This window comes from Ptychodera flava, chromosome 1, assembly GCF_041260155.1.
Source record: "Ptychodera flava strain L36383 chromosome 1, AS_Pfla_20210202, whole genome shotgun sequence".
NCBI lineage: Eukaryota > Metazoa > Hemichordata > Enteropneusta > Ptychoderidae > Ptychodera > Ptychodera flava.
The window spans coordinates 59,351,172-59,369,657 of record NC_091928.1 but is presented as its reverse complement, the minus strand read 5'-3'; the positions used below and the strand labels follow the sequence as shown (position 1 = coordinate 59,369,657).

The window sequence follows — 18,486 nt, the reverse complement described above, 5'->3', positions numbered from 1 at the left end:
TGGAAAATTTCGCATAAAAATATTGATATACCACATAACAGTAGTTTAAATATATCAATGCGCCATTTGATGATGAAAATCATTCTATTTTAACTGTTTCTTGTCTAAAATGAAAATAAAGCATTTGACTATAATTTGCCATAAACGTTAATATTTTTGGTGCAAACTGAGTAAGAGAGGCATGTAATAAAAACATTATAGCCCAAACAAGGGACTATGTACCCTCGGGGCAGGAGACCATTTGCCTCCTTACGTCGGGCAAATGGTCACCTACCCTCGGGCACATACCGGTAATCCCATGTTTGGGCTATAATATATACCGGTATAACATCATCACCATCACAATTGCATCACTTTCATCATCAACATTAATCATTTGACAATTCATGCTTTCAACTCCAAAACAAGGACATTACTCCTGAGTTCGAGTATTTTTATCATTTCTCTTTGGATAGGTCAATTTTGTCTTCTAAACGTCTTTAATAGTTTAATACATAATTTTCAAAGGGCAAACATGCATTCACTAGGAAATTTAACTTTTTTTTCTACTCATCATCTCTCAGACGTGCACGGGACATTGAACAGTTTGAAAAACTTCATATTGATGAACGGATGGTATTTTCTACTGAAGCATACCATTGAAATGAAGCACACTTTGCACTATTGTATGCACATGCAGCGACATATTGTGTATAATAAATCACACAGAGAATTCTTCTCAGTTGGTCCACTGATGAAATATGGAGTTGTAGTGACAGGTCACAGTAGATGCTGAGATGAGTTTTGAGAATTGTGAATACTCTATTCAGTACATTTGTCAATATGATGGATTTCTACAGACTTTATCAAAGTTTGGTCACATGGTTTAAAGCATAGGTCCTGGTCAATAGCTTTGGTAAGACAGAAATTATGTCTTCTTTGACGTTGTAGGGATTGATTTGGTATGCCTGTAAGAAGTCATGTTGATAACAGGAATAACTCAGAGAAAATTGACAGGTGATACTGCCTTGAACAAAAAATGCTGATGTAATTAATTTTGGAAGAGTTTGATGAAGTGTACCGTCACATATGTCCTGAAAATTTAGCATCAGTAATAGTCACCAATTACTTATAAAACACATCTTATTACCATTAAGGTTAAGTTGGTGGTGGCATACACTGAACTGCTTATTTGTCAAAACAAAATATGGTATTTAGATTGCTGCTTCAGAATAACAGTTATTGTAAACTAGATCACTATAAATCTTTTTTGTAATCTAACTTATCAATAAAATGCATTCTTCATCATGAAGCTAAAATGTTGCATCTGTTGTCCATATATAATATAACATCTCCAAGATATGGTACTGTCCCTCCAATTATGATACATTGCAACAACTGGTACCATTTGATACAGCCATGTCCTGGCTGAGCAATTGAAACATACCGTACATGATGTATCTGTGGAATGGTGCTGTACTGTAGAAGCAATGGTACCATTCCTGTTGTTCCATGGCATGACTTCTGGTATCTGGTAACTACTGTAGATGTCTAAATAGAATGATCAAGGAACTCTGGTAACATTTAGCATACAAACCTCAATCCAAAATCCTATGTTGTACTTGGTTACTTTGCGCAGGGAAAATTAATGTCATAGTATGCCACTCATAGTTTAATATCTCTATTGGTTTCCCTTGCCAGAACAATAAACAATCAGACTTTTGAATGGAAGGTATCAATCTCTTTAATCTGTTGTAGTACCTTGATTTAAAATCATAGCATCTAATATAGCACTATGCAGAGTAAAAAACCCTCACATAGAATGTTTATTGAAATCTTTAAAAAATTGCATCAAAATTTCTGAAAACAGTCAATAAAATTTTTATAGACTTCTGTAGGAATTCTACTGAACTTTACAGAAGTTAACGGGATTATCAAGATAACTTAGCTCTACTGGTTTTTGTGTACCCTACAACCAACACATTTGATAAGCACAGGTATAGGCCTTAACTTTCACTTCTGACTGAATTTAAGCAACTATTTTCTAAAAGTATCAGACTTGTACCGGTATCTTTAAGTCTAATTATCGTGCTATCAGAGTAGATGTAACAAACCGTACATTACAATAGATACAGGAGCCAAGTTTGTGTCAAAATAAAATGTTGTGTCCATGGTGATCAAAATAACAATTTCAAACATCAATAATATTTGTGAGGGACAGGCTCCCTAGACAGACCATGTGCAAGTTTACATTTTTAGCAGAAATATCGTTTCCATGACTTCCAAACCATCAGTGTGCTCAGACAGGGGAGGTCACTATTGTCATGTCTATTCCCTTGGTAATGTCGGAAGCTTGACAACCAGGAATTTTGCTAATTGATTCCCTGTCAGCTGTAACTTACAGATCTTTTGTGTATCCAACAGATGACGTACAAACTAGAAGTCTTCTGGGATTGATATTTGGGGGAGAGGATCATGATGACGTAGAATGTTCTCAGCTGGGGGTATAGATAGGAGTTACACCCCCTGGCCCATACGTTTGATTAAGGATATGTCGTGAAATCCTTTACGGTGTGACCACTAAGCACTGTACCCAGTCTGACATACACTCTGAAGGTCAAGTTAGCAATCTCCAGATATTTCATCTGTCATTAATACCAGCATACTGGTACAGGTATTGATACAACTGAATGAACACCTTTCAATCCAGCCCTAATTCCCTGTAGATAGCTCCAATATCACCATTGATAACCATTTTGATGAAAGGTTGAGAACTTAGCTTGCTTGCTCAGGCATTCTCAAAGTCTCAAAGTTGTAGCAAGTGAAATTACCTCTCCCCCTCCCCCCCAATCTTCCTGATGAATCCCATACAGGATCTTGTAAAGCTTGGCAACCATTGGAACCAAGCTGTGCAGAGTGCCAATAAGATAACCATACTGGTAGTGGTGCTGCTATGGCTTTACCTGATAACCATACTGGTTGTGGTGCTGCTATGGCTTTACCTGATAACCATACTGGTAGTGGTGCTGCTATGGCTTTACCTGATAACCATACTGGTAGTGGTGCTGCTATGGCTTTACCTGATAACCATACTGGTTGTGGTGCTGCTATGGCTTTACCTGATAACCATACTATGGTTGTGGTGCTGCTATGGCTTTACCTGATAACCATACTGGTAGTGGTGCTGCTATGGCTTTACCTGATAACCATACTGGTTGTGGTGCTGCTATGGCTTTACCTGATAACCATACTGGTAGTGGTGCTGCTATGGCTTTACCTGATAACCATATACTGGTAGTGGTGCTGCTATGGCTTTACCTGATAGCCATACTGGTTGTGGTGCTGCTATGGCTTTACCTGATAACCATACTGGTAGTGGTGCTGCTATGGCTTTACCTGATAACCATACTGGTGTGGTGCTGCTATGGCTTTACCTGATAACCATACTTGAAGTGGTGCTGCTATGGCTTTACCTGATAACCATACTGGTAGTGGTGCTGCTATGGCTTTACCTGATAACCATATACTGGTTGTGGTGCTGCTATGCTTTACCTGATAACCATACTGGTAGTGGTGCTGCTATGGCTTTACCTGATAACCATACTGGTTGTGGTGCTGCTATGGCTTTACCTGATAACCATACTGGTAGTGGTGCTGCTATGGCTTTACCTGATAACCATACTATGGTTGTGGTGCTGCTATGGCTTTACCTGATAACCATACTGGTAGTGGTGCTGCTATGGCTTTACCTGATAACCATATTGTTGTGGTGCTGCTATGGCTTTACCTGATAACCATACTGGTAGTGGTGCTGCTATGGCTTTACCTGATAACTGGTAGTGGTGCTGCTATGGCTTTACCTGATAGCCATACTGGTTGTGGTGCTGCTATGGCTTTACCTGATAACCATACTATGGTTGTGGTGCTGCTATGGCTTTACCTGATAACCATACTGGTAGTGGTGCTGCTATGGCTTTACCTGAATAAAAAAAGACAAGCTGATCCACTCATCAATTTGCTTCACTTTATTTTCTGAATCAGTCTCCAGAATATTACACTTTCCACTGCATGTGTACCAGTACCTGTAGGTGTGTACCAAGGACTAAACTGTAGTCACTATCAACAAATATAGATTGAAAGAAATTTCATCGCGGGGTCTCTTTATTGTTTTTGTTGAACCATGTGTTGTCATGGTGAGTTAGCATCAAGGTCAAGATAATGATGAGATCCTATTAGTGACAGGATGTGTTTGATGCTTATTTTGGCAACATGCAAATTGAAATTTACGTATCACAGTTTGTTCTACCATGGTAACCTGTAATTTTGAACCAAAATTAGCCACAAGGCAAACCAGCAAGTAATAGGAGTCCCCATAGTCTCTTTTTGGCTAAACGTTAGCGCCACAAATAGCCTGTGTGTTTATCCTTGTCTAGTTACTGTTTTCATTCCCAAGAATCAATAATACCTCATAAACTGCCATGTACATTGTAAGCTGAAACATAGATACTAGTGTGAGACACTCCCCCACAGCTGAAATAATACAAAACCAGATGTGAACTGAATGTGCTCACATGTTTTACAACAGGTTCATTAATAGTAGTACGCTTCATAGAAGAATCAGATATCTGTCAGATCATTATATGCAGCAGGTTTCATCAACTTTCCCACAGTAATCTCAGAGTTAAATCACTAATTACAAAACTTTATTTCATATGCAAATGATCTGTTTATTAACTTGACTCTGCTCAATGCTTCACAGGACAATTAGATATATCTAATAGATTAACATGTGTAGCACGTTTCATCAAATTTAATTCATGCTGTAATTTTGGAGTAATATCACTAATGACAAAGTTCATTAAATATGCAAATGAACCCTAAATTAACTTGACACTGCTCAATTTTTCGTAGTACAATTAGATATTTATCAGATCAATATCTGTAGCAGGTCTCACCAAATTTGATGCTGTAATTTTAGAGTCATATACCTAATTACAAAGTTCATTAAATATGTAAATGAACCCTTAATTAAATTGACACTACTAAATGCTTTACACCACAGTTAGATATCTGTCGGATCAGTATCTGCAGCAGATTTCATCAAATTTGGTGCAGTTATTTTGGAGTTATATGATGAATTACAAAACTTTATAAAATATGCAAATGATTTTGTTAACTTATACTGCCCAATGCTTCTGAGTACAATTACTGTAGATATATTAGATAGCTATATTTGTTTCATGTATCATCAAATTTTGTGCAGGAATTTCAGTTTTGTCACTAGTTCATTAAATATGCAAATGAGCAGATAATTGACATGACACCTATAGTATAATGTTCTGAGATTGTCATCTGTGTAAAATTTCCTGAAATTTTGTGCAGTATTTCTTGATATATGGTGACACTGCCATTACTGTCTCCACATGGAAACCATTATATGGAAAAAAAGGTATGTCATAACTCATTAATATGCAAGCCACACCAACCAAAATCTAATCAGGTCTTGCAATTAACATATGGTACCTGTCTACCAAATCTGACTTGAACAGACAGACAGACAGACAGACATCGGTATGACATTAGCTCACATATTTGAACGGGTGAGCTAAAAATGAACCCGACACAAGTCCTAGATCAGAAAAGAATTGTAAAAGTTTGAGAGTCTGCATATCTGTCCCCAAGGTGCATTAGAAATGCATTGTATACAACCTACAAACTTGGACAGGTTCATATCATATGTACTTGAGAGCAGTGCTTTACTATATGGATAACAACATCAGGGTTTTAAGTTGTACAGGATAAGTGATATGTTGCACATCATGTTGTTGATGTGGTCATAAACATGTTTTTGCTTTCATCTGCGTGGATGTACAAGGTGGCCAATTGCTAATTACTCATGTGAGGTGGTTCAATTCAATCTGGGAGACACTGTGAGATGGTACATCTGCTTTCAGGCATAAAAAAAGAAATTTACCACATGTGGTGATGTACCTGGTAGCTGCATATTCTACAGTGGAGCAATAATTATCTACTTTCAGTCAATTTGAGGACATTGACAAGTTTTCATTCACCATTTCTTTGTTAAATTGGTACACAGTGTATGTTTTAGTAAAATTACCAGTCTCTCATGAGCTGCGTTGTTTTTATGGACAAGCCTTGTTGAAATCATTGATATGTGTCAATCCATGGACACATTCACCGGTATTTTACAGTAGAGCTCTCCCATGGATAATTGCTGTCAATAGTTATGCCCATGAATGGTTCCAAATTTAGCAAAACGTCAAGCCTGTGCAAGGAGTTGTCAACAATCCTGTCATGAAGTAATGCCACTTGCTTTTCTGTGAGTGTGATGCTGCAGTGATGAGACAAAAACTGATGCTGCAGTGATGTGAGGCAAGACCGTATGCAGCAGTGATGAGAGGCAAAAACTGATGCTGCAGTGATGAGAGGCAAAAACTGATGCTGCAGTGATGAGAGGCAAAAACTGATGCAGCAATGATGAGAGGCAAAAACTGATGCTGCAGTGATGAGAGACAAAAACTGATGCTGCAGTGATGAGATGTGAGAAAAACTGATGCTGCAGTGATGTTAGGCAAAACCTGATGCAGCAGTGATGAGAGACAAAAACTGATGCTGCAGTGATGAGAGGCAAAAACTGATGCAGCAGTGATGTGAGGCAAAAACTGATGCAGCAATGATGAGAGGCAAAAACTAATGAAGAAAAATTTAGATTTTACCGATTAATTTTCTCACAGAAAATACTTTGTTTTTCTGTTGCACCGATTGTTGTCATAGAGATTTTCAATTTTGATAAACGTAATTCCCCTTTCCATCCATGATGACAGTTTAGTCCTTCTGTGCTTTTCCATCATTTTGTCAAGGTTTCCAGGGAAAGATTTGTCATTGTTTGTAGTCACTAGGGATGGAATCAAGCCAGGGACACCGTTCCCATTTAGGGATAAGTGAATGTAGAGTGTACTAAAACCAATCCTTTGTTGTCTTTCATTTCAGTGTGCAATGTCTCCTGAGAGGTTGTATAGATAAGGCCATCCTTCTGATGTTATCATCTTCAACAAAATGACCCACTGTCCTCATTAACTTATTTCTTCCTTTCAATATCCTCATTATTTCTTCATTGATTTGATGTTTTGTATTCCATTTCTTTGCAAGAGACCTTAAAGTAACCATCACTTGCAAGGGGCCCTCCATAATGACGCAGATTACTGTTTGAAATGATCAGTGTGTGGAACCATTAAACATCAAAACAAGAATAGCTTTTCATTACTGTTGATGATTATTTGGATGTGTACCAATATGTATGTACCGGTATTTATCTCAATATCTACCGGTATGTAACGATACTTTGAATTGAAATTGAAAATGCTATGGTAACCATTTGCTACAGCAAAAATCAAATTTTGGGGTTTTTAGCTCCCATAGCCATATGTATATATGGCAATGGAAGCTATTCTTATAGGCTAGGGAAATGTCTGTATGTCTGTATGTCTGTATGTCTGTATGTCTGTCCGTCAACATCAAAAACTCCAAAACCGCTGTACATTTCATCTTGATATTTGGTGTGTACATGGATGATGGGCTGTAGATGAGATTTTGTTCAAATGAAGTTGTCATTGCCAAAAATATGCAAATTAAGTGAAAAAATGTAAAAACAGTCAAAATTGAAAAAACTCAATAACCACTGAGCAGATTACATGAAAAATTAGCATGTAAGTACTTTAGGCTGACATGAAATGATTGTGCACATCTTGGGTCAGTATCTTGGACTTGCTATTTTTCATGAATTTTTTTGTAATTTTCTCCCATTTTTGGTCAAAAAATCTTCGTCTCTGAAACCACAAGTCCGATTGATTTGAAACTTGGTATGGAAGTGCATAGGAGTGACCTTTCCCAAATTTGGGCAAATCGTGGTGAAATTTGCATATTTTTAGTTTACACGTCCATAGACTCCCATGTATAAGGCAGATCTCCATAGACTCCCATGTATAAGGCCATAAAAAATAAAAATTTAGTTTCTCATCGTATTCATATTGCAAAAAGGATGCAGTGACACAATTTTTAGTCCCCACGGATGAAGTCCAGTGGGCTTATAGATTTGGTCATGTCCGTCTGTTCGTCCATCCGTGAGTCCATCCGTTCACGCAGATATCTCGGATATTTTGACAAAATGTCATGTGACCTTGATGACCTTTGATCTCAAATATACATATTTGTCCATAACTCAGTAACCACAAGTGCTACCACCCTTCATATATGGTATAATGGGACACCCTATGACGCCACATATTGTACCTCATTAATTATGCACATATCTAATTTTGAGCGAGCCAATAGAGCTAGAGGTCTGATTTTTGGTATATAGGGATAACTTAGCAAAACAATTTTTTTGACAAAATGTCACGTGACCTCGGTGACCTTTGACCTCAAATATACATATTTGTCCATAACTCAGTAACCACAAGTGCTACACCCTTCATGTATGGTATGATGGGACACGTTATGACGCCACATATTGTACTTCATTTATTATGCACATATCTAATTTTGAGCGAGCCAATAGAGCTAGAGGTCTGATTTTTGGTATATAGGGATAACTTAGCAATACAATTTTTTTGACAAAATGTCATGTGACCTCGGTGACCTTTGACCTCAAATATACATATCTGTCTGTAACTCAGTAACCACAAGTGCTACACCCTTCATGTATGGTATGATGGGACACCTCATGACGCCACATATTGTACCTCATTAATTATGCACATATCTAATTTTGAGCGAGCCAAAAGAGCTAGAGGTCTGATTTTTGGTATATAGGGATAACTTAGCAATACAATTTTTTTGACAAAATGTCACGTGACCTCGGTGACCTTTGACCTCAAAAATACATATTTGTCCATAACTCAGTAACCACAAGTGCTACAGCCTTCATGTATGGTATGATGGGACACCTTATGACGCCACATATTGTACCTCATTAATTATGTGCATATCTAATTTTGAGCGAGCCAATAGAGCTAGAGGTCTGATTTTTGGTATATAGGGATAACTTAGCAATACAATTTTTTTGACAAAATGTCACGTGACCTCGGTGACCTTTGACCTCAAATATACATATTTGTCCATAACTCAGTAACCACAAATGCTACAGCCTTCATGTATGGTATGATGGGACACCTTATGACGCCACATATTGTACTTCATTTATTATGCGCATATCTAATTTTGAGCGAGCCAATAGAGCTAGAGGTCTGATTTTTGGTATATAGGGATAACTTAGCAAAACAATTTTTTTGACAAAATGTCACGTGACCTCGGTGACCTTTGACCTCAAATATACATATCTGTCTGTAACTCAGTAACCACAAGTGCTACACCCTTCATGTATGGTATGATGGGACACCTTATGACGCCACATATTATACTTCATTTATTATGCACATATCTAATTTTGAGCGAGCCAATAGAGCTAGAGGTCTGATTTTTGGTATATAGGGATAACTTAGCAAAACATTTTTTTGACAAAATGTCACGTGACCTCGGTGACCTTTGACCTCAAATATACATATTTGTCCATAACTCAGTAACCACAAATGCTACAGCCTTCATGTATGGTATGATGGGACACCTTATGACGCCACATATTGTACTTCATTTATTATGCGCATATCTAATTTGAGCGAGCCAATAGAGCTAGAGGTCTGATTTTTGGTATATAGGGATAACTTAGCAAAACAATTTTTTTGACAAAATGTCACGTGACCTCGGTGACCTTTGACCTCAAATATACATATTTGTCCATAACTCAGTAACCACAAGTGCTACAGCCTTCATGTATGGTATGATGGGACACCTTATGACGCCACATATTGTACTTCATTTATTATGTGCATATCTAATTTTGAGCGAGCCAATAGAGCTAGAGGTCTGATTTTTGGTATATAGGGATAACTTAGCAATACAATTTTTTTGACAAAATGTCACGTGACCTCGGTGACCTTTGACCTCAAATATACATATTTGTCCATAACTCAGTAACCACAAGTGCTACACCCTTCATGTATGGTATGATGGGACACCTTATGACGCCACATATTGTACTTCATTTATTATGCACATATCTATTTTTGAGCGAGCCAATAGAGCTAGAGGTCTGATTTTGGTATATAGGGATAACTTAGCAGTACAATTTTTTTGACAAAATGTCATGTGACCTCGGTGACCTTTGACCTCAAATATACATATCTGTCTGTAACTCAGTAACCACAAGTGCTACACCCTTCATGTATGGTATGATGGGACACCTCATGACGCCACATATTGTACCTCATTAATTATGCACATATCTAATTTTGAGCGAGCCAAAAGAGCTAGAGGTCTGATTTTCGGTATATAGGGATAACTTAGCAATACAATTTTTTTGACAAAATGTCACGTGACCTCGGTGACCTTTGACCTCAAATATACATATTTGTCCATAACTCAGTAACCACAAGTGCTTCACCCTTCATGTATGGTATGATGGGACACCTTATGACGCCACATATTGTACCTCATTAATTATGTGCATATCTAATTTTGAGCGAGCCAATAGAGCTGGAGGTCTGATTTTTGGTATATAGGGATAACTTAGCAATACAATTTTTTTGACAAAATGTCACGTGACCTCGGTGACCTTTGACCTCAAATATACATATTTGTCCATAACTCAGTAAATACAAGTGCTACACCCTTCATATTTGGTATGATTGGACACCTTATGACACCACATACTGTACCTCAATAATTTAGCACATATCTCATTCTGAGCAAGCCAATTGAGCTGGATGTCTGATTTTTGGTATACATGGATAACTATAGGATAGAAATTTTTTGACCAAATGTCATGTGACCTCGATGACCTTTTACCTAAAATATATGTTTATGTCAATAAATAAGTAACCACAAGTGCTATGTCCTTTGTATTTAGTAGGATGGGAGACCTTATGACAACACACGCTTTACCTCATTAATTATGTACACATCTAATTCTGGGCAAGCGAATAGAGCTAGAGATCTGATTTTTTGGCATATAATTAGCTATATAATTTTTTTTTTCAAAATTTCATGTGAATCGGATGACCTTTGATCTTTGATTATACATATATATGCATATCTCAGTAACCACAAGTTCTATACCCTCCAATTTTGATAGGATATTAGACCTTAAGATGTCACATCTTGTACCTCATTTATAATGCGCATATGTATTTCTTGGCTGGCCAATACTGCTAGAGGTCTGATCTTTTTCCCGATTTAGAACCATAACTTAGACATGCCTCATGTGTTTCAAATTGGGAACAACGACATAGACCTATGTGCCCATAGATCTCAACATATACACTCCTCCCCAGTGATACATCTTAATGACCACATTTTCCTGCCCCATCAAGACTAATACTCCTATTACAAGTGGGGACTATGTCATTGTAAATGACTTGTTGAGTTAATGGTTGTATCACAGTATTCGATATATCTAATTCTGTATTTTTTCCATTTTATATTCTGAATAAATACATTAAACATATTTCACTGTCTCCAGTACATTACATTTAAGTATTTTCACTTCATGCACTTATCCCTTTCACACATGTTCAAATATCTGACCAGAGAACAAACACTAAATAGTCCAGGATGGGAGCTACAGTGTCATTGACGCTATTTTTTACAAAACTAGTCATAAAAGTACTGGTACTCAATACAGGTTTCAAAATTATTTCACACAATAATTGTATTGTATTTGTCTAGGGCAGTACCCTGTAAAGTTTACTCAGATTGCCCAATCATGTTTCCTGGACTCCATTGTGTTTCAGTGCATTTGTATTGGGGGGACTACAGAAATAGTACACTAGGGTTGCCAACTTGGTTGAAGTCCAGACTTTCAATGGACAAAATCACATGCACAAACATCCATTATAAATACCAGTATACATATAATAGACATGTTTTTGTTGGTACTGCCTTCATCTGATTTCTTGAGTGTAGCGAGTCCATGGAACTCACTGCACACCGCTTCATATTTCTGAGTGTAATGAGCAGCCAAACACTTTGCAAGATTTGTCTAGTTACATCTGTAGGACACATTTTACCACAAGGTTTTTCCAATTTTTTAACGCTAAAACTTATCACATACCGGTGCATCGTCTTATTTTAATTTACAGGACTGGTCAAACTTGGTGTACACTGTGTCACTGGTAGAAAAGTTGCAATTAAAATTGTGAACAGGGATAAACTTAGTGAATCTGTCTTAATGAAGGTGAGTGTTTTCAACCTGAAAAGCGGCAGTGGATAATTAAAGCATGCCCACTGTAAATGCAACTAATTGCATTTGGTCTTAATCCCCCTCCTCCCCCCCCCCTTCCCTTCCTAAACAAAAGTTTGGAAGCACGAAAATCCAACCCAGCCTCTTCTGTATCAGCGTACATGTACATACCAGTACAATCAGAGATTGCGTCACACAGTATGGATCTTGCATTGCTCCCACCACCCCCAACATACCCTCCTCTAAAATCAATCTCTGTCCAGCGCCAACTCAACAATGATGCAACCAATAGAATGAAATGAATTGAAACAGTGAATCTAAAATGACTGTTACATTACTTTACACGTGCACTGAACCACATGTATGTCAAAAGAATGGTGTAGCACCGGTGCATAAAAACGTGTACTGTAGTGTGATTTTTTACACGGTATTCAAAATACAGCCAAACCAACTTTCCCTAAATATGGAAGTTGCGTTTCACGTGAGCGTTTTAATTATCCACTGCCTCTTAAGATAAAAAATGTCTGATGTTGCATACTGGTACATCTTGGTACATTTTCATGGAATGTAGAAAACCATTGGCACCTTGAGTTCATGGAAAAGAACTTAATCAGTCACTGGTGTAATGCTGCTTCCATTTGTGTACCTTATGCCCAGAGGGGTACCATCTTTAGATGGAACAGCTGTCTTCACAGGAGAAACAAACAGAGATATAGTTTTATGCTTGGACATCTGATATTAAGCACGACTATGTTGTACCAATATGTTACCTTTCAAATTTTCCTTTCTAACGGAAGAGAATTTCATCATTAAGGGAGAGACTGACATCTTGCAATTGTTTACAGCTGATGTACCGGTACTGTAACTAATATTTTATTTAGTACCGTACAGTGTGTGGGCTGCAAAGCAGACACTGTATGATGTTGCAGTGATGAGAAAGTGATTTCTAGAGCTCCACAAGCCATCATCTTATCCTCTGTGGTTGTAGGACAGTGTCCAGGGCATGTGTGTCTATCCAGCAAATAATATACTGATTTACTCTTCTTTGCTGCTGACAGGTTGAAAGGGAAATAGCCATTATGAAATTGATAGAACATCCCCATGTACTAGGATTGTATGATGTTTATGAAAATAGAAAATATTTGTGAGTATATTTTTCACAAAATTCATCACACATACAACTATTGATGTCAACACATATTGAAATATATATTGATTATATTATGATGTTTATGTTTATATAAAAAGAGAAAATATTTGTGATAATATTTTCTTAACAATAGTTTGTTTTTGCATGTACACAAACTGATATGGTGTGTAAAAAGAGAAAACATTTATGATAATATTTTCATAACAGGTTGTTTTTGTACGTACACACTTGTATAGTGTATATTGATACAATTATGATGTTTATGAAACAAAATAAATTTGTGAGTCTATTTGTTTTCACCAATTTCATCAGGTTTTTACATAATGATACATTATTCTACACATATTCACTTCAATGGACTAAACCTGGGATTCAAATAGACTATGATACCAACAAAACCACATTGCGCAAATGTAGCAAGAAATAAATGTATTTCCTTTACATGTTGGCACACATGGGTTGGTTTGTACCGTGGTCCATTCAGATTCCTTGTTTAGCATTCTCTTTAGCGTACTGAGTCAGTTGAACACCCTGCATCAATTTTATTTTGGAATAGAGTAGAGTTATTGAGTGTTTAATCTTAGTATTTGTCTGTTGTTGCATACAGTACCAGTATATCTTTCAGTTGATAAAATAACTTTTTCATGGATGAATCTTTGTGAATCTGCTTCACTTGGAAATGATGTATTTTGCAAATTGAGATGATGACTGACCGACTTTTTCACCACTATTAATTTGTTTTGCACTATCGTGCTTTATCAAAGGAATGCCAATTATTTGGTAATTCACAAAATACAGTCATGCATGACATGTTATGTCATATTATAGCCAAGTCAATACACCGTGGACGGAGTCAATTTCCATATATGAGCATATTTTGCACTCAGCCCTGCAATTTTCACATTTGTCTGAAAATGAAATTTTTGTTAGATTTTTGTGAAATAATTGACACTTTCCCGAGAAAGCTGCATCACATTGTGTACTGGTATGCAGGAGACAGATGGGCACGACAACTGACCCTCAATTTGCTAGGATAATTATTTGCATACTGAATCATGAAGTTGCAAATGATTTTCCGCACTGAAGGAAAGTACACCTGTACCAGCTCTCAGAAAATATCATTTTTCCAACAGTCTTAAGAATTTCTGCTCGCAGTGCATTTTCATTACCATGGTAACAATCATACTTCTTTTCAGATATCTTATATTAGAACACGTCTCCGGAGGAGAACTTTTTGATTACTTAGTGAAAAAAGGTAGACTCACTCCAAAGGAAGCCAGAAAATTCTTCAGACAGATCATATCAGCGATAGACTTCTGTCACAAACATTCTATATGGTATGTAGCTGTATTCTCTCTTTTTTGACATTGGATGCTATGTGTACTTTGAAAGTGCACTGTCTCTGAATGACTGTCATATATGTATGGTACATGTACACACTCAATGACAGACTGTCATTTATTGAACACGGTGACTATCATTAACAGACTGTCAAGGTACGTGTGCACAGTCACTGACAGACATTGGTAAATATTTATTATTCAGTCACTGATAAACATACATTGCAACCTTTTCTGATCTAGGCATTGATTTTTCCTCTTTGTCTTCATCAGTACTGGTACACCGGTAGATGATATATAGTGTGGACATTCACCAATCAGATTCTTATCCTATCCCATTCTCTATCCTACACCCTATCTCTATCCCACACCACACCCTATTCCTTATCCCTATCCCATACCCTATTCCTATCCCAGACCCTGTCCCAAACCATGTATCCCTATCCAACACCCTATCCCTACCTCACACTGTATATCTATCCCTAACCTTCTATCTGTCCAACACCACATCTATCCCTATCCCACACTGTAAACCTAACTGCTGGCAGAGTAACTGAATGGTTTGATAGTGCAACAATAAATTCATTTTTTAAGCCTCAACATACACACGAAGCACTGAAAGTTTGCTAACTACCATATTACACCATCAACATGATGATACAAAGAGTTACAGTAGTTCTGCCGGTATATTCAGTAGTCAACCGGATATCAAATTTTGTACAGGAAACGAAGCACATTTCCTCATTGATCACTTTTACAGTCAATACCAGAGAGATATATTTGTCAAAGACACAAACAATCTTATTGATAAGTTGGAAGTTAGGGGTGTCACGATGAAAATTTCTCACAAAATGCATGTTTTCAATTTTTAATACCAAGTATTGATTTGTTAAAGTTCACTGCGTTGGTGTCTTGTAGAATGCCTGGCGGCTTTAGAGACTCCAATACATGAGGATTTTCATCTGTACATGGTCACAGTAGTGCATTAATTGCCCTATCTCAAACAGTAGTGCATTAATTGCCCTATCTCAAACATAGTGCATCAATTGCCCTATCTCAAACAGTAGTGCATTAATTGCCCTATCTCAAACAGTAGTGCATTAATTGCCTATCTCAAACAGTAGTGCATTAATTGCCCTATCCCAAACAGTAGTGCATTAATTGCCCTATCTCAAACAGTAGTGCATTAATTGCCCTATCTCAAACAGTAGTGCATTAATTGCCCTATCTCAAACAGTAGTGCATTAATTGCCCTATCTCAAACAGTAGTGCATTAATTGCCCTATCTCAAACAGTAGTGCATTATTGCCCTATCTCAAACAGTAGTGCATTAATTGCCCTATCTCAAACAGTAGTGCATCAACTGCCCTATCTCAAACAGTAGTGCATTAATTGCCCTATCTCAAACAGTAGTGCATTAATTGCCCTATCTCAAACAGTAGTGCATTAATTGCCCTATCTCAAACAGTAGTGCATTAATTGCCCTATCTCAAACAGTAGTGCATTAATTGCCCTATCTCAAACAGTAGTGCATTAATTGCCCTATCTCAAACAGTAGTGCATTAATTGCCCTATCTCAAACAGTAGTGCATTAATTGCCCTATCTCAAACAGTAGTGCATTAATTGCCCTATCTCAAACAGTAGTGCATTAATTGCCCTATCTCAAACAGTAGTGCATTAATTGCCCTATCTCAAACAGTAGTGCATTAATTGCCCTATCTCAAACAGTAGTGCATTAATTGCCCTATCTCAAACAGTAGTGCATTAATTGCCCTATCTCAAACATTACACTAAAGCAGAATGCACCATGGGGGTAGATATTCGGACTCTCAATTTTTTATGTTCTTTTTCTGGTCTACAGGGGTGGTGGGGGTGGGGGCTCATTTTGCCAGAAACTTTTGAAGAAAGGAAAGATTTCACCATCTTAGTTTTGTGAAAATCAAATAATCACTTTTTCTCAATTGAGTTAGGACAGAGAGAGCAACCACTTTGTATTTCAAATATCAGTAAATATTTGTTTAGTTCGGTCTCAAGTACCAAATTTTGCTCAGTGACCAACTCCTGATTCCTATTCTTGCTTTGACATGAGAATGTTTGAAATTTTCATCGTGGAAAGTTTGAAGAAAAATTTGTCTCCCAAGTTTGAGGTGTCTACTTCTTAAAGCTCCGTCCGCTGTATGTTGATTTATTTTCCATTATTTTTCTCTTGTATGTTACATATATCTTATTTTTCTACTTCAAAAATCATAGTGTATATAGTGCAAGATCAACGGTTATGAATATTGATGAAAAGGTTATGAATTATTCAAAATTTATAATGAGTCATACTCTCTAATTTCATATTTTAACCATAGTCCTTATTGTAATAATTTTACATAAATGAAATGCTAATATATCTTTCTCCCATCACTGATTAAGAAGTACCTGCTTTTCAAGTTCAATTCAGTATTGTGTATAACTGTTATATGGCCATGAGGGTAATAATGTACGTTTGTTGCTTGAAGGCCTTAGAGTTTCCCCAAATCAGTGTTCTTGCAACTCTCAAACGTGATGAAAAACAATGTATGCTGTAACCCAACATATGGCCAGTTAATGTGTGTTTTGTAACACCAATCGTCCGATGAATCGGTCACATTGCATAACAACATGATACATCACCAACATTAATATTTTAGAAATGCTGTGCATTTGAAGGCATAGACACAGATTCTTGTTGCACATTCACCAAATCCAATCAGATTTATTGTCTTATGAGATGATAAGTTATTTCTTATTGGAATGGTATTGTTGTTTGTAGATTCCAAATACACACTTGCAAGAACGATTATATAATACATTACTAGGAATTTTTTGTAAAATAATTATGGTCATTTTGGGTATATACCGTACTGGTATATGGGTAGTATAAGTATTGGTATTGGTTGCCAGAGCCAGGGGGATACTTATCTTATCATGTACATGTAATCTGTGTGTGTAAAGACAGGAAGTGAAGGCTTCATCGTGTACTGTTAGGCAAACAAACACACCCATCTAGGGATTTTATCAGCGTTGCCATGGTATAATAATAGTTTGCAAGTATTAGCTGTTGTTGCTAAGGGATAATCAGGAGTACCATTTGATTCCTTTTGTTGCCATTGGTTACCAAAGAATGTGTTCCGTAAGTGATACGGTACTTCGGAATATATAGACGTGTCATATTTCATACGTACATGTGTGGATGAAAATACATCCAATCATTTGTATTCTCAAAGGAAACAGATAATTCTATTGTTCTATATTTGCTGGCGAGATAATTTATGAAATGTAACAAAATTGAAAAACAATCTGCAGAACTATCATCTTAACTTTACCTCCAGACTACAAAACTCTTTGAACTCGCATGAATAAAGTGCAAATGATTTGAATATAACTTCTAATATACTAAACATTTGCCACATGGATAAGAGCAAAAAATAGGAGCCTCACAGACTGTTTTTAATCTAATTTTTGATTCACGCTTAAAGCTTAATTTGCTAGTACCACAAAAAACCTCATTTGCATAACTTAAATTTGCATAATTTATTACAGTCCCCTTCAATCAGAAGCAAAGCCCCCCAAAATTTTCAAGCAGAAGGGGACATTACCCCCTTGTTAGGGAAATCTGGAGAAAACAGTGAGTTTTAATATTCATGATTGTTTCAGAGAAGCCATATGGAAAACA

General features: G+C 36.9%; 1 protein-coding gene across 2 annotated transcripts in view; it reads left to right on the top strand.

The window, feature by feature from the left end:
* Window positions 1–18,486, top strand: part of LOC139142090 (serine/threonine-protein kinase BRSK2-like) — an 82,342-nt gene that overhangs the window by 48,089 nt on the left and 15,767 nt on the right. For both annotated transcript variants that reach the window (XR_011554296.1, XM_070711906.1), the window contains exons 2-4: window positions 12,195–12,289; window positions 13,354–13,439; window positions 14,642–14,782. Coding sequence is in view for 1 of the 2 variants with exons in the window: in XM_070711906.1 (XP_070568007.1) it covers window positions 12,195–12,289; window positions 13,354–13,439; window positions 14,642–14,782 (322 nt within the window). In the remaining variant the exon portion in view is untranslated. The remainder of the gene's footprint in view (window positions 1–12,194; window positions 12,290–13,353; window positions 13,440–14,641; window positions 14,783–18,486) is intronic.